This window comes from Euleptes europaea, chromosome 18, assembly GCF_029931775.1.
Source record: "Euleptes europaea isolate rEulEur1 chromosome 18, rEulEur1.hap1, whole genome shotgun sequence".
NCBI classification, from domain to species: Eukaryota; Metazoa; Chordata; class Lepidosauria; order Squamata; family Sphaerodactylidae; genus Euleptes; species Euleptes europaea.
In genome coordinates, this window is record NC_079329.1 from 28,045,909 (window position 1) to 28,066,822 (window position 20,914).

Consider the following 20,914-nt stretch of genomic DNA (forward strand, 5'->3'; position numbering starts at 1 on the left):
TGAGATCAGTTGTAACAGTGGGAGGGTCTCCAGGCCCTGCCTAGAGGTTGGCAGCCCTACCCCTGGGTCTTCAGCTTTCCCCCCACGCTTCCCGAAAGACACTACAAGTCAATTGCTAATTTCTGTTGAAATTTATTTTTTATGAATTTTGCCTTGTTGTATTCACAATATTGTACATTTAATTTTGTTGATTGAAAAGGCACTATGAAGCAATAGTGCAATCTGAGGGAATTATATTTATAAACATTGATAAAATTGAATTATTAGCCTACATCTGTGATTTTTGAATCCTGCCTAGAGGTTGGCAGCCCTACCCCTGGGTCTTCAGCTTTCCCCCCACGCTTCCCGTTCCTGGTTGTGCTGCCATCTCTGTTTCCGTTCTGCACGTGTGTTTGGAATGTTTTATTTTGTAATTGCGCAAGTATCCACATGAGCGATGCTATTAAGAGACCTGGCAGCAGGGTCCAGGCAGTGGTGGCCACCAGGAGTAGTTAGGCCCAATGAAAAGTGTTCCCCGCTGATAGAGGCAAGCTGAAGGAACAGCAGAGGAGGTATGTTTAGCCTAGCGGGTTAGGAGCCCATAGTGAGTCACAGCATCCCTGGTTCAAACCTAACTTCAGCCATGAATTCAGTCCCTTAGGCAAGCCACTGTGCCTTCAACATCAGACCTCGATTGGCAATACCAGGAGAATAGCACTGGTCTACCTTTTGGGGTTGTTGCGGCATTTATGTGAAAAGCTTTGAACCCACTCTAGCGCCACATAAATGCCAAGGCTTAATAGTAAGCAATGTATACATGTGACCCCACTATAAAGGTCAATCCAGATTCTGATTAGAACAAACCCATATTTTAAGGATTACCTCTTCCCATATGAACCCTGCTCAGCCATTGATATCTGCAAACTTGGGGAGATGGGCAGAAGAGACAGGGTCTTCTCTGTGGTGGCATCTTCCCCATGGAGCACTCTCCTGACCTGCAGTTCAGCTGGCACTGTTTTGTTTGAAGTGTAAAGTTTTTATTCTCTCAGGCATTTAGTGATTGACAAGTGGGGACCCGCAAGAAACTTGCAAAGAAGGTGCATCCCTTCCTACCTCCCCCCACCCTTGGCACTCTACTCCCCCCCCCACCCTTGCTGCTCTCCCCACCATGTTGGAAATTTTGGCAGGCTTTTTGGATTTTGTTTTAGGGCTGACACAGCTGTAAGCAAGTTGCCTCTTGCCCAGTGCTGGATTTAGATGAAGAGAGGCCCTAGGCTATTCCATTTGTGGGGGCCTTCCAAATCCCACACCCTCACGGCTAGAGGAAGATGGGGGACTGTTTGAAAGTGACCAAGCACGTGGTTCCAAAAATGCAGCGTAAACACAAATTCCAGTTCTTCCATTTTCTTCAAAAGATGGTTAGCTTGAAGCCTGGTATCAACCTTCTCATTAACATCAGAGTACAAATGACTGAGGGCCTCAGTGATAGCACTGTAACTTTCCAAAACAGAATGGCCTATGATGACAGTGTCAAAAATATTATACACCTTGGCCGGAGGCCCCCTAGATTTTGAGGCCCTAGGCTTCAGCCTGCCAAGCCTGTAGGTAAATCTGGCACTTCTCTTGCCTAAAGACCTCCTTGCAGGTTGTGGAACACGTAAAGGTGTGTGCAGCCACAGATAGCCTTGCTAAGGGGAGATGAAGCTGTCACCTCAGCGAGTGGGATTTGAGCGCTGCTCGCGGTAGCAGCTGCCTCTCATTTCGGCAAGGCTTGTGTGGTAGATGGTACCCTGTATTGTCTAGTGGAGGGGCGGTGAGGGGACGAGCACATGAGGTTTCCCCCCTCCGACATCAAAATGGAAGCCTGAGGCCCTGCTTCATGAGGCACCATGAACCAACCCTTTGGCCATTTCCCCCGTTCCGTAGCCAGCGTGGTGTGGTGGCTAAGAGCGGCGGTTTGGAGCGGTGGGCTCTGATCTGGAGAACCGGGTTCGATTCCCCCAGTCCTCCACATGAGTGGCGGAGGCTCATCTGGTGACCCGGGTTGGTTTCCCCATCCCTACACACGAAGCCAGCTGGGTGACCTTGGGCTAGTCACAACTCTCTTAGAGCTCTCTCAGCCCAACCTACCTCACAAGGTGTGTTGTGGGGTGGGGAAGGGAAGGTGATTGTAAGCCAGTTTGATCCTTCCTTCCTTCCTTTTTTTACTAGTTTTATTGTATGCAAAATATTACAGAATATGCCAAAATATGCAAAAAACATAATACTTTAATCTTAGAAAATATCACAAAAAAGAAAGAAAATGAAGAAATGAAAGAAAAAGTGAAATATAAAACAATGCAGAAACCGACTTCAAACTCTCATATAAAACAAAATATTATATATTATATATATTATTTCTTTTGTGAATAACACTCTAATTTAATGTGTTTTAACTTTAGTTATTATTTAGCTATTTTCATCTTAATCTACAATTTAGTAAGTTTAAGTTCTAAAACCTAAGGTCATTTTTCTATCCCTAAAATACTGATTTATATATATATTGACCATACCTTCCAGTCTGTATCAGAGTCGGAAACCCAGCTATCTTCTATATATTTACTTAGCTTGGCTATCTTGGCCAACTCCATAATCTTGTGATGCCATTCATGCAATGTGGGTACTTCTTCTGTTCTCCATTTTTTCACCCATATGATTCTTGTTGCTGTTGTTAAATATCTATCTCCCAGCTGTTTTTCTAATGTCCTATCTGAGATACCCAGTAAATATATTTCTGGTTTGAGTGGGATTTTTACTCCAATAACTTTAGAAATTTCCTAATGAATACCTTTCCAAAAAAATTTCGCTTTACTACAGGCGAAAATGCATGGTCGCTTTAGCCTCCTTTATTCCTTGTTTCAGCCAGGATTTAGCCAGGATCTAATGCACATTCGGCGAAACGCATGCGTTTGATCCTGGTTGAAACAGGGAATAAAGGAGGCTAAAGTGACCATAGGTAAGGTAAGAGTGGCGCAGAGTGGCAAGCTGCAGTACTGCAGTCCAAGCTCTGCTCATGACCTGAATTCGATCCTGACAGAAGTTGGTTTCAGGTAGCCGGCTCAAGGTTGACTCAGCCTTCCATCCTTCCGAGGTCGGTAAAATGAGTACCTGGCTCGCTGGGGGTTAAGGGAAGATGGCTGGGGAAGGCATTGGCAAACCACCCCGTAAACAAAGCCTGCCTACTAAACGTCGGAATGTGACATCATCCATGGGTCAGGAATGACCCGGTGCTTGCACTGGGGACCTTTACTTTTTTTAAAGCGACCGTGCGTTTTCAGCCTACAACTCCACCATTGGTGGGAAAAGATTCCCACTTCACTTTGACATTTCCAACATTTTTCTATTCCCCTTTCATTCTTCTTCGTCTTTGATTCTTCCTTAAGTGGTAGAGAAAGTCTGCATATAAAAAACAACTCTTCTTTTTTCCCTACGAAACAGGAGTTGGCTGTCTTGTGCTTTTACAGTAAGTTTGCGCTAACACCACCTCTCTCCCTCCCCGCCTTCCTTCCCTCCAGCATCAGCCACCTGTCAGAGCATCAGCGGCAGCTTCTCAGCCAGCACGAACTCCAGCTGCAGCAGCTGCAGCAGCTCTTCACCTCGCAACCCCTCAACCCGGTACGTGTCGCCTCGCCAGTCTCTGGTAGTCGTACCAGGCAGTTGGATGGAGAGAAGGACCTCCTGGGTTTAAAGAGGGAAGTTCCAGAAGAGACAGAGGTGTAAAGTTTAGGGGGGAGGGCTTTTTTGGTGTTTAGATAGTGACAACCGAGGGAGGGGCTAGGAGATTTATAAAATTACGGATGGTGGGGAGAGAGTGAACAGTGCAGTGGTTGGCAGGCTGTGGAGTAGGTTTATTCATTCGTTTGTTTACTTCATTTATACCCCACCTTTCTCCCCAATGGGGGCCCAAGGCGGTTTACAACTTTCTCCTCTCCTCCATTTTATATCCTCACAACATTTTTGTGACGTTGAGTTTGACTGAGAGTGTGTGACTGGCCCAAGGGCACCCAGCAAGCTTCCGTGACAGAGTGGGGGTTTCAACCTGGGCCGCCCGGGTCCTAGTCTGATACTCTAACCACTGGGAAGCACTGCCTCTCTGAGGTTCCCCCTTGGAGACAGTGGGATACCTGCAGGGTACAAGTATGGTTTCAGGGAAGGATGACATCTTACTGACTGATGTATGACTCTTTGTTTCTCCCCATTTGGGAGCCCAAAGCACCGTACATCTTTCTCCTCTATTTTAAATCCCCCAACAACCCTGTCAGGTAGGTTAGGCTAAGAGTGTGTGACTGGCCCAAGGTCACCCAGCAAGCTTCCATGGCAGAGTGGGGATTCGAACCTGAGTCTCTTTAGCGTGACAACCTTTTGTCTGTCTCACATTTTTATTCTACTCATCATTCAAGGAGCTCTGTGTCTCCAGAAGTGTTTCTTCCTTCCTTGGTTTTACCCTGTGGCAACAGCTTCATGTAGTGGGAGACCCATGTTCCTATCCCCACTCTACCATGGAAGTTCACTGGGTGACCCTGGTCACTTGCTTTCTAAGCCTAAACTACCACACAATGCTGTTTTCTAACAGCCGGAGCAGTTCCTCAGTGGAACAGGCTTCCTCGGGAGGTGGTCAGCTCTCCTTCCCTGGAGGTTTTTAAGCAGAGGCTGGATGGCCATCTGTCAGCAATGCTGATTCTATGACCTTAAGCAGATGATGAGAGGGCATCTTGGCCATCTTCTGGGCATGGAGTAGGGGTCGTTGGGGTTGTGGGGGGTGGAGGTAGTTTGGAATTTCCTGCATTGTGCAGGGGGTTGGACTAGATGACCCTGGTGTTCCCTTCCAACTCTATGATTCTATGTGAAGATAAAATAGAAGAGGGGAGAACAATTTTGGGAGGTGCCTTGGATCTCCACTGCAAACAGTAGAAGTCTTAACGATACTACATTATCAGTCAGCCAATGAGCTTGCTGGCTGACTTTGGGACAGTAGTTCTCTCTGTTCTTAACCTGCTTCACAGGGTTGTTGTGAGGATAACATGGAGGAGGAGGGACTGGTATACCACCCTGAGCTCCTTGACTCCCTGGTTGAGAAAGGGCTGCTGAAGCCAGGGAGAGCCACCATGGTGTAGTGGTTAAGAGCGGTGGTTTGGAGCGGTGGACTCTGATCTGGAGAACCTGGTTTGATTCCCCACTCCTCCACATGAGTGGCAGAGGCTCATCTGGTGAACTGGATTTGTTTCCCTGCTCCTACACGTGAAGCCAGCTGGGTGACCTTGGGCCAATCACACTCTTAGAGATCTCTCAGCCTCACCTACCTCACAGGGTGTCTGTTGTAGGGAGGGGAAGGGAAGGTGATTGTAAGCCGGTTTGATTCTCCCTTAAGTGGTAGAGAAAGTCAGCATATAAAAACCAACCCTTCTTCTTTTTATATACTTCCTCCTGTCCTGGTGCAATGGCATCATCACAGTCGCTCTGTGATAATGTCACTTCCGGGTTTTGTCAAGGCAGTTCCAGGGGGACTGTCCGTGGCCACTGACCTAAGTGGATTTAAATGGAGCTTGGGCAGTTTTCTGGAAGATAGACCTGTCATTGGCTATTAGCAACGGTAGCTGAATAGGACCTCCAGGTTCAGAATTCAGCCTAACCTACCTTGCAGGGTTGTTGTTGGAAGGATAAAACAGAGGAGGGGAGAAAGAGGCTGTAAGCGGCTTTGGGTCCCCATTGGGGATAAAGGCAATGTATAAATATCGAAATAAATACACAAGACCCCACTGAATAGTTGAGTAAAGCTTTAGGCCCCTTCACAAAGTAGAGAGAACTTTCTGCACATGTTCAGGACCATTTTTCCTTTTCAGTTTTTTAAAACGTTATTTTTTCCCCTTTGGAGAAAAATAACTCTGTACATGTTCAGAGGTAATCGGTGCTGGGTGCCAGAACTTTGTAAGCCCAGCATAGCAACCTGAAGTGTGGGGCTCCTCCAGCAGTTCTCTTCCGCTGTGTGTGTGTTGGGGGGGAGGAAACAGCAATCAGGAACTTTGCATAATTAGTCATTTATGTGGTTCCCAGGAACAGCAAACCTTGGTGTTCCAGATGATGCAGCAGATCCAACAGAAAAGGGAGCTGCAGCGGCTCCAGATGGCGGGTTCCTCTCAGCTTCCCATGGCCGGCCTGCTGCCGGCTACCTCCACATCCCTCCTCCATTCCAACAATGCGGCTTCATCAGCTGCCAGCAGTACCCTCCTGGCCTCCATCTCCCCTCAACTGCTCAACCCAGCCAGTTCCTTGATGGCCTCCCCGCCCCTCAGCACCCCCGGCAACAGCCTGATGTCCTCTGCCGCAGGGGCAACCATCCCGACTGTCCTTTCCGCACAAACCAACCCTTTCCTCAACCTGCAGGGTGACAGCGGCGGTCAGAAGGGACTGGTGAGTAACTGATCATCCCTCAAAGAACTGGGTCTTGCCTGCGAGTGCTCAGCTAGCCATTGGCTGAGCTGCAGCGATGGCACGGAATGTCCACAAGGAATCCACTTTCTGAGAAAAAGAGAGGTAAACCAGGGTAATGCCAATCGCCACTTTGGGGTCAGGAAGGGATTTTCCTCCAGGTCATATTGGCCAGGAATCGTGGAGGTTTTTTGTCTTCCTCTGGGCATAGGTCAAGGGTGACTGAGGGAGTGGGGGGGGAGGTAGTTATGAATTTCCTGAATTGTGCAGGGGGTTGGACTAGATGACCCTTGAGACCTTCCAGCTCAGTGTTTCTAGCTGCACAGGGAGAGAAGTGATAACCCATTTTGGCTGAGAGGGAGGGCAGAAATTTCAAACACCAGGTACAAGGCAGCTTACTGTCTGTCGACAGGGACGAAAATCGGAATGACCGAAGGCTGAAAAAACTGGGGGATCCTCTGAGGCAGGAGAGCTGAAGCCAGAAGGTGGATGAGGGACGGCAGATAGAGATGGCAATGAGCTGAGAAGCAAGGCGTGAGGGAAGGGCTGAGCGGAGACAGGCAATCCAAGGAAAGAGTGGGCATAAGCGAAGGGGTGTTGTTGCTTGGCAGAGGTTGCTTCTGCTCCCCATTCTGCACTGACAACCACTGCTGTCGCAAAGGGGTTCGGAGCAGCAACCCCACAGCGATTTACCCCCTGCTTTACTCTGCGTCCGGCCATCCTTCTTCTCTCTTGCCAGTTTTTTTTGCCAGTTTTTAATGCTGTGTAAAGTTTTTAATGCCATTTTTAATAACAGTATTGGTAGTTGGGATATCATGACTCCCAGTAATTTTTTTTTTAACTTTCAAAAAGTCTCTTGGTGGAGGAGAGGGGAAATGGCAGTAGATGTAGTGCTGGATGTCGGTGGGAAAGTTCACACTTTTCCCTTCCACGCTTTCCCCAAACACGCTTTGGGTACAGTCTTCCAAGAAAGATCGTACAAAAGCATTAAATGTAATTAAGTCAAATGTAATTAAGCCTGCTTTGATTTGGGGGGGAATGAGGAGCAAGAGCTCCCGGCAGAAGCAGTTGTAGGTCTTTTATGCTTGTCTGTTTCCCTCACCGTCACCCCTCTGACGACTTTGGGCCTTTGTGTTGATTGTGCATGCTGTTTCCAGCCATCAGAGGTCGCCTTGCTCTCCCCCGGCGTTTCCCTGCGTTTTGCCAGCGTTTTCAGAGACCTGTTTTATCTCAAATTTGAAAACACGGGCAAAACGTGGGGAAAGGCAGGGGGAGAGCGAGGGGACCTCTGACGGTCGGAAACAGCTTGCGCAATCAACACAAAGGCCCGAAGTCGTCGGAGGGGTGACCGCGAGGGAAACAGCCATTCATAAAAGGCCACAGTCCCTTGGCTCAAGGAAGGGGCTTTCGTTTTCTACCTGCTTTTTACAAAATGGCTGATCGGTGCGCAACCCGTTGAGACCATTCTGTGCCTCTGCTGTGTTTTTCCCCTCCAGAGCATGAATGAAAAGGGAGGTGGCCCCGTTCAGGACAAGGGCTAACTTTGGCAACCCCGGGGCTTCTTTCTGCCATAGGAAAACAGTCTCTTCTCGAGCCATGGATCGTGAAACATCGAGCGACCACACGCGAGTCTTCTGAGCGAGTCTTCGCGCCACGGTGTGATGATGCCAAGTGGAGGGCGTCAGGCAACGGTGTTCCCTGGTTCTGAGCCCTGCTGTTCCAGCCCCCTCCCAAAGAAGGCAGGCGAAAGAAACATTCTCCCTTAGCTGGCCTTCTCCAGGACGTGCCGCACTTATTTCGAAAGAAGTTGCACTTCGGGGGAAAGAGGATGAAGGAATCTGCTCGTCCTCCGACGCCTGCGGATCGACCTTCAAAGAGGAGATCTGCTCGCTGGACTGTGGCCGCATTACCCTGGTGGTAATGTTAGCTTTGCGGAGCGGGGCATCTCCAAGCCGAGGCTAAGAAATCCAGCAAAACTGTTCAGGGGCAGGAAAAGTCCAGCCTCCGTAAAGTGGAATTAGATGGAGCTGTTGAAGTCTCAATGACATAAGAAAGCAAGAATAAAAAGGAAGTCACTGGATCCGCACGAGAAGTCTGTGTCAAGACTTTCACTTCTCCGTGGTCTTTGGCGTGCACTTGGATATGACCAGTGAATTTTGCTGGGGCGTGATTCTGTTTGGGGTGTAGCGGAAGAGCCAGTCTCACTGTGGCTAAGAGTAGTCGCCTTGGTTCTCCCGGATCTCCCCCAATTACTGCAAGGTTCTCGTTTCAGAATCGGCCCAAAAGGAAATCTTCCTTAGCTTCCATTTTGAGTAAGACTTTGCTGCTTCCTTCAGGCACCTTGGGTAAGCAGGCAGCGGTTTTAGAAGGCCAGTACCAATACTTAACCTGTGCTCCCCTTTGGGATGTTTTCCAGCCGCTGAAAAGGTTCATTTTCTTCTCCAATGGGCCAGCTGCTTAAAAACCCAACACCAAAGAGGCAGGATGGAGACTTGTTCCAATGCCTGGAGCTCTTCCTTCCATCTCCAAAGCAGCTCCATTCTAGTGAAGAACATCCTCCACCCCTACTGATGGTGCTAGTCTAAATCAGTTCCTAGCTGATGAGAATGATGGTGTTCCCATCACCACAAGCCCTGCCTGGCCTGTCTTTGTTTCATAATCAGACGTCTCAGAAAGAAAGCACCGTCTCCCTTCAGCGGTTTCCTGAAGGACAGGATGAGAGGAAATGGAAATCAAGATCAACCGTGTGGAGGAACCCCACCTAGTTCCACCTTGGTTAGATAAATGCAGGTCTCTTAAACGTAGAGATGGCCTCTGGGGCCACCAAATGGCCAGGGTTTTTAAAATCTTTCATGCCTTGATGGATATACAGTCAGTATGGGCACATCCCCACCACCTCTTCCCATTTGCACTATTCCAATACACTGGTGGTGAGTGTGTGCCGATACCCCTGGGAATGACCACTGCTCTTCACATTCATCTGTTTTGGTGTGTGTTTGGTTTTCGGTTTTCCTTCTCTTTTAAATTTCCCTTTTGGAAAACGAAAGAAAAAATATCCGCCGTATGGTTGAGTTGTACTTTTAAAAAAAAAAGAAGGGGGGGGGAGAAATAGATACAACTTTTCAAGATTTCATTATCTTTTAGTTTGTTTGGAGGGTGTGTGTGTGTGTGTGGCTTTTTTTTGTCCAGACAAACGTGCTGGACTCCAAATTGTCTGTGTGTGTACTAGTTTAGGGTTTTGTTTTTTTGTAATTGTTTAACAGGAGGCTACTGGAAATTGACGAGAGCCGCCGCTGTTCCCAGTGGAATCCAACAAGCACTCCCCTTCTTGGGTGTCACGCCAGCTCCAGCACAGATTAAGGAGAAGCTACAAAATGGAATGATGCTGCAATCGTGCTTCTTCAATCTTGTGTTGTTGTTGTTGTTGTTGTTTTTAAATACCCCTGACAGACACTTCCCATCAGCATGATGCACTTATTGTTCATCTTTTGAAACGTGTCCAAACCAGCACTTCGGCCACATTCCATTTCAAATTTGTCTTTTGCTGTCTTGACGGTACTAATCTCCTTGGACCCTGTCCAGCCGGTTGACATGTGCAGATGGATTGCTGTTTTTTGTTGTTGTTGTTGTTGGTAGTCGTATAGATGCCCCTGTTTGGCGGAGAGTGGGAAGGAGGGGAGGGGAGATCGGTTCATCCCCTTGCTCCCCGCTCCCCAAACATCTAATTAGCACTTCCATCAGTTATCTCATTGGAGCTAAGTGTATGAAGCTGGATTTGGGGAGGGGCTGCACATGCAGCTCTGGTGGGGGTTCCTCATTCAGCTAGGGATACGGAAAAAGGAGAGTTGGTTTTTATATGCCGACTTTCTCTACCACTTAAGGATGAATCAAACCAGCCTTCAATCTCCTTCCCTTCCCCTCCCCACAACAGACACCCTGTGAGGAAGATGGGACTGAGAGAGTGTGATTTGCCCAAGGTCACCCAGCTAGCTTCATGTGGAGGAGTGAGGAAACAAATCCAGTTCACCAGATGAGCCTCCGCCGCTCATGTGGAGGAGTGGGGAATCAAACCCGATTCTCCAGATTAGAGTCCACCGCTCTCAACCACTACACCATGCTGGCGCTCTCAAATGCAAGCATATGCTCACTTGCTAGATCGTGGTGCATATGCTTTCCAAAACATGTGCACTTCCTCCACCTGGAATTGCAACTTTGACTTTTTAATTTCTCTCCATCAGTAAATGCTAAATTTGCACAAATGTGCCTAAGCACTCAGCAATCCAAATACACTTGGTGCCGTGTACAGGGGGGGAAGGGGGGGTCTTTTCAGTTAGGGTGATGATGTGGCCCTGTTTCGGCTCAAGGAAGGCAAATGGATTGGTACCCAGAGAAGAAGTTGCAAAGGAGCAAATTCAGCATTAACGTAGCACTTTGAAAAGAAAGGGGAAAGGTCTGAGAATGAAGGAGGAAGAACAGGTAGTTCACTTGGGAGATTCTTAGCACCAGAATTCTGTTTAGTCCCGTGGTTGTGGTGAAGTTTATATCCCTTCGGTGAAACTAAAACTGAACTATGTTCCATGGAAAAGGTTCCCAAACCCAGATTTCCTTTGAAGTGGGGGGAGCAGGCATTTTCAGGAAAGACTTGGCCACATCGATGAAATTGTTTACCTTTCCCACAGCCTGCCAATTCACCCTCTTAAATGGCACACACACCCTTTTTTATTTAAACTGATTTTTCTCCAGGTTCTGAGAAGCCCAGCCATCAAGAAAATGAGCTGGGGGTGGGTGGAGGGGAAACGGGTAGGGTTAAAGCAATACACGCACCCGGCTTGCTCATGGTATCTTGCAGGTGACCCCTTCAGTTGTATTAATGGGCTAGCCCATGTTTTAGAAGTACATTCCAGGCTGGCAAAGTGGAAGATTGACCCTCCTTATGCATGGGGAGATGTTGGGCACATGTGATTCTGTAAGCTCGTGTGACATTGTGCACTTGATTGTGTGGAAATCCTAGATGCTCCCTATTGCACTTTCAAGAGTCGCACTGAATTCCAACCTCACCATTCACTCACTGTCCCCTAGTGGTGTTGGGTTATTTTCGTCCTTAACACCAACCCCCCACACCCACGTCGTCTTATTTTGGTTCCCCCAATTTGTACTCCACCAAACTCAACCTACCAGCCATTCCTTGTAGACTTCCAGTTGCTTCCCTGGAAACAAGAAAGCAGATTTAATCACGTTTTTGATAGACTGCCTTGGGCTAAGATGGTTACAAGTTGTGGAGACCTGGAATAATTATCAGCAAGCCCTGGTTTTTAAAAAAAAAATCTATATCATCGGGTTGGACTGTGACTTGGGGGGGCATTGCTTCTGTCAGCAAATACAGCTTGGCTAACTTGCAGGGGTGGTCTCAAGGTATTTGCCCTTTTTTGCAGTTGTGCCTGGCATTGGCCAATACACCGCCTTGTCTCTGGGGGCAACAGATAAGGCTAGAGGATCTTTCGGCCTAAGATTGTGTAATCATAGGTGAAAAGCTAGCAGGTAAATGCAAAGTCATTAAAGGTGAGATTAGGGCCATGCGCATTCCACACATGTGGAAGCAGCCACAGAGTTTTGGGTCTGCATCTTGAGAACCTTAGGCAATGCAGGTTGCTAGATGGGCTTGAAAATGTGTAGCAGTTGCCCCATGGCAGCCAGAAGGGGATTTTGGAAAGGCAGAAGGGTCCTCCTTCAGTATTCTGCAGTACTCTCTCATGCACACATAGCAGTAAGAAAATGGGCATGCATCCACACGCATGAGTGAAGGCAACCCCCCTAGGAGCCAACTCAAGATAAATCCGTTCTACATGTTTATGGCTAAAATCAGGTATCCACTCCACTGATTAGCTGGGGGCTCATGTCACCATGATCCCACCTCCCTAGGAGCAATTTTACCTCTTCTGTTTTAAAAGAAGGCACCAAACAAACATTAAATTGGATACACTTGCGGGCAGTACTTTAATATTTTTTTTAAAAAAATGGTGAACAGCCTGTCTGAAGTACTTGGCGGAGAGAAAGATTGTCCTGTCAGCATTCAGTTTGTTAATATGTACTGCCAAAAACATTGCAGGTGTGTAAGAATCTATTAGTCCATGCTTTCCGTTTTATCATGTTTTGACTGGCTAAGTGCCGCAAATAAATTATCTATCTACATTGCAGGTGTGGGGGAAAGCCAGGCTTACACTGGGGGACAAAAAGACCAAGGCTGAGTCCTTCTTTTAAGGTCTGTCTGTCCCCTCGCTTGTTCAAAGCAAATCACAATGTTCCCAGTTTCCTTCTCTTGCATAACCGGGTTGAAGAATCGTGCTGGCTGGGCATTTTGGTCTGGGGAAGTTACCCTGGAAGAGTAATTCTGTGTGAGAATTTTGTTTAAAAATACACTGGCTTGAACAACCCCTTAGATCAGAATAGACCTCAAGCTTAATTCTATTAGGAACTTAGTAGTGAAAGGCAGTGTTGAAGCTTGATGTGAGGAGAGAGAGAGAAAAGGAAGCACTTATTTCTGGAATCACCCAAAGAAACCCTCTTTCTTTTTTGTAAACATCAGCTCTCTCCATCACTCCCCCCATTCAGTTTCTGCTCCAGCAGCAGCCTTGACTCCTACAAGGCCGATCTGTTTTGGACATTATATCAACAAGAACTTCAGTATTAGCGTCATAATTGAATGGTGAGATTGGGATTGGTCAGTAACTGGCGGCCTTGGGCCAAATCTGACCATACTCTGAGTATGTGGCCGAGTTCTCAATGTTCGCTTTCCTACCCCTAGCAAAGATATATTTTAGGAAGGTATGGGGGGAGGGGCTGTGGCTCAGTGCAAGAGCCTCTGCTTTGCACACAGAAGCTTCCAGGTTAAGAACATAAGAAACGCCCTGCTGGATCAATCCAAGGCCCATCAAGTCCAGCAGTCTGTTCACAAAGTGGCCAAACAGGTGCCGCTAGGAAGCCCAAAAACAGGATGACTGCAGCAGCATCTTGCGTGTGTTTCATAGCACCTAATATAATAGGCATGTTCCTCTGATCCTGGAAAGAATGGGTATGCATCACGACTACTATTCATTTTGACTAGTAGCCATGGATAGCCCTATCCTCCACAAACATGTCCACTCTCCTCTTAAAGCCTTCCAAGTTGGCAGCCATCCCCATATCCTGGGGCAGGGAGTTCCACAATTTAATAATGCCTTGTGGAAAGAAATACTTCTATCTGTTTCGAATCTCTCACCCTCCAGCTTCAGTAGATGACCCCGTGTTTTGGTATTATGAGAGAGGGAGAAAAGCTCCCTGTCCACTCTCTCCATACCATGCATAATTTTATAGACCTCTATCGTGTCTCCCCTTAACTGCCTTTGTTCCAAGCTCAACAGCCCCTAGTGTTTTGACTGCTGCTCATAGGCTTGATCCTTGGCATCTCCAGTTTAAAAGGACCAGTCAGTAGGTGATGTGAAAGACCTCTCCCTGAGACGCTGGAGAGCTGCTGCCAGTCTGAGTACAGTCTTATCATCCGACAAGACAAGGTGATGTATTTTGGAGTGCAGGCATCAGTAGCAGCCTCAAAAACAGACAGAACTTAGAGAGTTTAGTCCCGCAGGAATCCTATGCAGGCCCTTTTTAAATGAATGGGAATGTGTCAGAGAGCATGTCAGTGGACGGGCCCTGGAGCAAGTAGTCTCATATGCTGCTCTTCTCCCTGTGTGCCCTTAAGATGCTTTGGGCCAAAGTCAATTGACACCATTACACTCCCACACAGACTGACTGAGGAATAATTTATCTTGAATAATGGGCTTCAATTTGGCCTGGCAATCAACATTGAAAGCCTATTAGCAGTTAATACTTTGTTACATTTCTCCTGCACAGGATGACTTCCTGGTCGACCGTGCCCAAATGGGTGAGATCTGTCTCTGATTCTGCTGTTTATCGCTACACATCTCCGTCACGTAATTTTACAAGTCTTTATCATATCTCTTTTGTCAACTCCCCCCCCCAAAAAAAAAACCCAAAGGAAAGTGCTTCAAAATCCTTGGTCGCCGCAAACTGGATTATCAGGAAGAGTATCCCAATAGTGAAGTTACATTGAAACTGGCATGCCTGTAACCATTATAGTTTTAGTACAGGTCTTCAGATCTATGATTAAAAAGTAATGTTTAAAGCAGCGGAGCAAGTGAAGAAGAAGAGTTGGTTTCTATATGCTGGCTTTCTCTACCTTTTAAGAGGGATCAAACTGATTTACAATCTCCTTCCCTTCCCCTCCCTGCAACAGGCACCCTGTGAGGTAGGTGGGGCTGAGAGAGCTCTAAGAGAGCGGTGACTAGCCCAAGGTCACCCAGCTGGCTTCTTGTGTAGGAGTGGGGGAACCAGCCCGGCTCACCAAATTAGAGTCTGCTGCTCGTGTGGAGCAGTAGGGAATCAAACCCAGTTCTCCAGATTAGAGTCCACCGCTAAAAGCAACTGATAAATTCTGTGCTTCAATTGCACTGGGGTACATTTTTTTACCTTTCTATTGATGCTAATATCACATTTTCATACCTTGCCTGTGTCTTTAACACTCCCCTGTTCTCCATCTGTTGTTATTTTTAATTAAATAAGAGGAAATAGATGTGTATATTTTTGGCAATTAAGGTGATGTAGCTAAGATATATTTTTTTCATGCTGCTTGACTCTTCTTTGTTATAATAAATAATAATATTAATGTCAAAGACTTTTTTAAAAACAATGTGAAAAAAGTAATAAAACCACGGGTTTTCCCCCAAAACAATGAATAAAGTGTAGAGCGATGGGATGGGAATAGAATGGGTTTTTTCTTTTTCTTTTAATGTATTGGTGAAGGTGTTGAGATTTACCAGCTGTGTTGGAAATGTCTGTGTTAGAAAATATCAATCTACTGTGTCCTTAGAAAGCAAAATGTTAAATGAGAATTTTTCACCGGCCCCAATCCAGAAAGATACCAAGCCACAGAAAGCATGCAGGGAGCACCCCAAAAGTGCATAAAACAATCCTTAAGTCATCCCGGTGCATTTTGACCTGAAGAAGCATAAAGGAACTACAATTTTACAAAGCGCCCCATGTAAAAGTATTTTTAGAGCAAAGTGTCTAGTGAAAGAGGGAGACCGTTCATGAACACACAACCAATTAAAAAGGTTTTTTTTTAAACCACCCACAATTTTATCAGTTGGCACTAGATACTCATTCTATATTGTGTAATTAGTCCTGGGGCATATGTAATTCTGTGGGATTTTGGGTGAAGGGAATGAATGTCTTCAGTGGACACATTGCTAATATAGTGTACTATCATGTACTACCAGGTGTTTTGCCTACATTGGTGGTATATTGCCTGTGTGATGTCATAAATCCAATATGGCTGCCCCTATGGGCAGTCATTTGCATTTCAGAGCGGTCCTATGAAAATGTTACTAAGGACCCTGGGTATTTGATGGTAATGCAACTGGAAGCGGAGTCTTGCATCCCTGATCTTACAGATTCTTTGGAGGTCAGCAGCCAGAAATGGACTGGCCATTTGATTTACCAGGAAATTTCCTGGTGGGCTGTTGCCCTGGAGGTAGGGCAGGTAGTGACAGGCAAACCCCCGCCAATCCACCTGGCCGCCCGCTGACCAGCTGAGGGTCGGCGGGCAATCTGTGCAGGCAGGGACAGGTCACTTCCGGGTCACATCCAGAAGTGCTGCATTGCAAAGGGCCGGTTTCCACTCAAACTCCCAGTTTGAGTGGAAACCGGCCCTTTGCAATGCAGCACTTCCGGGAGCATGCGACCCCCCCCCCACCTCCACTCCAAAAACCTCCCACCGAAGAAGAAGAGGGACCTGGTAAGCCTACCTGGAGGGCCATCGGTGGCTAGGAGCAAGCTGAGTGAGCCCCTATCTGCCACCACTGCAGGATCTGCTTGGCCCTTCAACAGAAAAGACCATCTGTATAGGCTCACCAGCTGCCTCTCCCCTTGCTGCCACCAGTTGGCAGCAGTGCCAGAGGAGGCTGCGGATGAACCAACCTTCATTGTTGGCTTCTCTGACCTAGATCTGAGCTGAATGGCTTTCGAAGTGTGTTGCAAGGGCTATTCATCTAGCTGTGATTGTGGGCCATTTTAACAATAATTTTCCCCTGGTCCCAGAGCCCAAGTGAAGGAAGAGACCCCAGGGACTGGATGTTGAGACAGTCTATCTCCTGGCCTCTTACCTGGCTATAACATTACATCTTTTTCATGCAACCTGTTGTTTTATAAGAATTCCACGTAGCTAATGGCATCAGGAGCCAAATCAGGAGCCAGATAACCTGTAGTTGTTGGTGGGGAGTGGAGTCAAGGCACAACAGATTAATAACCCCACTGCCAGGACCACAAAATCTGGTGGCAATAAACGGGCTGGGAGTGTAAGTCTCAGGAGTCTTTATGGGCCCCAGTTTCCCATGCTGTCGGTAAAGTGGAAAGTTAATGGTGCTGAGCAGCATTCAACTGGACCGTAGCCGCTGTAAGGCACGGGGGGGGGGGGGGGGTATTGTGGAGTTCAGCAACTCAAGTTGTCAAAAGAACATATGGCTCAAAAGCCTAAAAGAGGCATCTTTTCTCTTTGGTGTAGATTTATCTTTTTGCAACTGCTATAGAGGGTGAATGTGCTATTTGTAGGAACAGAAACTGAATGTGGCTGGTCACACTCTTTCTAGGCCACCCTCAAGTCCACCAGCGCCCGTCTCTGTGGTTCACACTCGGATCTGAAATTTCCTGCACAAATGTGCTTCTGTATGATGCATACTAACTAAGAGCCTTATGGCACCTGTGAGACTACTCTGAAGGAGGGCGTGTGCAGCATGTGCCTATGTGGGTTCTAGCGCATGAAATCTTATGCCTCAAAAACGTGCTACTCAACTCTTGGTTCTGGTGGACACCAGACAGAATGTGCCTAGTCGACACACTGGTTTCCACTAGCAGTTCAGCTGTATCAGTAGAAAAGAGCAAGAGTCCAGTAGCACCGTAAAGACTAACAAAATTTCTGGCAGGGTATGATCTCAGCTGTATTGGGTGAGCAACAGCCTGCTGCAAGGGGAAAGAAAAGCAGCATCTGGCAGGCGTGGCTTGCTCATGTGTGCATCCATGCCTTACTCCTTTGGGCTCCTCACCCACCCCAAGCTTTTCTCCAGGGAAACTGATCTCTGTGGTCTGCAGATGAGCTGTAAATTCAGGGGATCCCCAGGTCCCACCTGGAGGCTGGCATCCCTACATAGCCCTCTGATGTCTTCTGGATTGTGGAAATGATCTAAAAAGGGTGGAGAGACAGGGACATGGGAAAAAAATATCTAATTTTTTTATTGGTTTGAGCTTTTTGTGGGAAAGGGGTTTGCCAAGGAAATTCAGTTTTTATAGAGATGTTTCCCTAGATTTCGTCTGCACTTGCTTGTCTGATTCTCTGCTCCCATATCCAGACAGGACCTGTCCTTGCTCTTCTGGCCCTATTCACTAGCTCATGCCCTCTTGGAATGGCGCTTTTACGAGGAACTTTGATCACATTATATCTCCCCCTTTTAACATACAAATCTAATGCCTCTGTGTCTGACATAATGCCTTTTCTACTAAGCGATAGGGATCCCAAGGCTACATTGTCAGTGGCAAGATTTGTTTCAGTCCTTATATCCCTCAAACTCTAGATATATGCTGCTCAAGATCAATGGATCAAGGAGCTTCTAAGGGATAAAAGGAAAGGATTCTCTGCTCACCACGTAAGAGAATTTGAAATACAACCAAATTCAGTTTCTGTTCATACAAATGGCAGATGAAAAGGGTTCCCCTGTCTGAAATCTGAAGTGGCTGAGGGCGATTTGTGTGAACTGAGCCTGCTTTTCTTCCAGATGTTTTTGGTGTGCTAGCTGGTCCTTGGATGTGTTGTAGATCCCCAGGCTATTTGCAAGCAGGGTTTTATGGTTGGGGGGGAAGTCCTTCTGTAGTGTGCTTTCGTGAATTTTGCCAGCGGTATTTGGATCCCAAGTACAGTTGTACTGAGCAGAGGTGACCACAAGTTTGGGCATTTTGCTTTTCAGCCACTATCAGGTTGTGGGGACTGTAAATAATTTCAGGCGTGGTTTGTTAGTTGTTCAGGTCCACTGAAGAAACAGGAAGTGAACAGGAACAGATGCGTCCCCACAAGGTTTGATCTGGTTTAACCAAACCAGTGTAAGGGTATTCTGAGATACTGGGATCTGAAAGATCCTGTCTAAATCAGTACTTGTGTTCTAGGTGTGGCTTTATCAGACACAATGAGAAAAAGCCCTTTCTAAATTTGCTACCCAACTGAGCCTTTTAGGAATTTCTAGAATTTTATTTCGGTTTTATATTCCGCTTTTCTCTGTCTTGCTTTTTACATTGGGGGTTACCGCACTTTGTATTCCCAGCGATGTATTAAGAGTTTGAAAATGTTATAAAAAACACCGCTTTAAAAGGGTTTTTGGATACCACGGCTTATAAATGGTTGGAAGACGTCCTCACAGCTAAAGGGGCCAAACAAAGGGGGTTACCGCACTTGAATTCCTACTGATGTATTAAGAGTTTGAAAACGTTATAAAAAATACTGTTCGCACATTGTTCCCCCTCCTCCACTTAATCCTCACAACAACTTTGTGTGGGTAGGTTAGGCTGAGACACTGTGATACACCCTGGGTCACCAGGCAGGCTTCCATGGTTGAGTGAGGGATTCGAACCCGGCCATCCCAGGTCCTAGTCCTACATTCTAACCACTATGCCACACCAGCCCTTATTATACTACAACAGGTGCTGACTACCAGGCTTAAAACTGAAAAAAAGTGTACAGTGCAGCTAAACAAAAACAGTGTATAAGGGCACTTTCACACATGCTAAATAATGCACTTCCAATCCTCTTTCAGTGCACTTTATGGCTGTTACCGCACTAGGAATGCACTGATACACTCAAACATGAGCGTATAAGTACATTTTCCTACTCTTTTATTAAAAATCTGTATTTGAAAAAAAAAATGCCAGATGAAATTCTGAGATGTCCACATTTCTTTTACAGCAATTTAATCATCAGAAGCATCTTAATTGGGAGAAGAGTGAGTTCGGCTGAAAGGTCTTATATGTTTTTCCCATGACAAAATGGGAGCTGTGGGGAAATCTTGGTTGCCAAATTGCTATTCCTGTTCCATCCCTTCCACTTTCACTGCTAACTCTTCTCTTTCCGTACCAGTCAAATATGCGAAATAAAATGTCTTTTTATCACTGCTGTATTTGTACAACCAGGCAGCTGTTGCAATCCTTGTTCTTTTCATGAAAAAAATTCCAAATAAAATAGAACACAGTTTTAAAATATACACACATACTGGAGTCTTTGTGATTTTTTAAAAATATATATTTTAACTGTACAGCTGATTTAGGTACGGCTTGTGCACTCTGAAATAACAAGACATGATGAAAATATACACCAGAAGCAACCTGATAGGGTTTAATTTAATTACCCTCACAGCAACCCTGTAAGGTAGGTTCGGCTGAGAGAATGTGACTGGCCAAAAGTCACCCTAACGACTTTCATGCCAAAATGGGTATTCGAATCCAGATCCTAGTCCAACACTAGCCACACCACACATAGGGTTGCCAGGTCCCTCTTCGTCACAGGCAGGAGATTTTGGGGCAGAGCCTGAAGAGGGCGGGGTTTGGGGAGGGGAGGGACTTCAATGCCATAGAGGCCTATTGCCAAAGCGGCCACTTTCTCCAGGGGAACTGATCTCTATTGGCTGGAGATCAGTTGTAATAGCAGGAGATCTCCAGCTAATACCTGGAGGCTGGGGGAGAAAAAAGGCACCACTGTACTAATAGCAACAGATAAGGAACTCAGTACAGGAGCGAGACATACAACAAGGTGCAAAAGGGCAAACTTTATATGCTACAAAGATTCCTATTACACATAAGGTGTCTAAACCTAATTAGCGCACACAACAAAAACAAACATAGTGGCTATATACAACAATATGTACAATATACGGAATAAGGTTATTCTTTCATAAGAATGTCTCTCTGTAGCCTCCAAGCATGAGGAATCCTGAAAAGAGAAGAGACTTGACCAGGAGGAGACGATCGTTTCGAGTTTTATGGAACAACTCTTCATCAGTCCTTCATAATTTCTCTAGTACAATTATATATAAATAAGTCCCATTATGGGTACAATTTCAAGCAGCCAAGTAAATGCATCTCCAGGTGGTGGCAGGAGAATGCTCCGAAGAAAGGCTGTCCAATGGGGCTTCCTCCCAGGTAGACAAGCTGGAACGTGTCCAGAGGAGGGCAACAAAGATGGTGAGGGGTCTGGAGACCAAGTCCTATCAGGAAAGGTTGAAGGAGCTGGGTATGTTTAGCCTGAAGAGGAGAAGACTGAGAGGGGACATGACAACCATCTTCAAGTACTTGAAGGGCTGTCACATAGAGGAGGGTGCCGAGT

At 46.5% G+C, this 20,914-nt stretch overlaps 1 protein-coding gene across 1 annotated transcript in view; it reads left to right on the forward strand.

Annotated features, from left to right (window-relative positions):
- The window catches only part of MLLT6 (MLLT6, PHD finger containing), a 110,533-nt gene extending 102,454 nt beyond the window's left edge, over positions 1 to 8,079 (forward strand). Inside the window, exons 18-20 of the mRNA XM_056863308.1 lie at positions 3,534 to 3,633; positions 6,070 to 6,426; positions 7,941 to 8,079. Coding sequence (XP_056719286.1) covers positions 3,534 to 3,633; positions 6,070 to 6,426; positions 7,941 to 7,985 — 502 coding nt within the window. The 3' untranslated portion in view covers positions 7,986 to 8,079. The remainder of the gene's footprint in view (positions 1 to 3,533; positions 3,634 to 6,069; positions 6,427 to 7,940) is intronic.
- Positions 8,080 to 20,914: the final 12,835 nt, after the last annotated feature.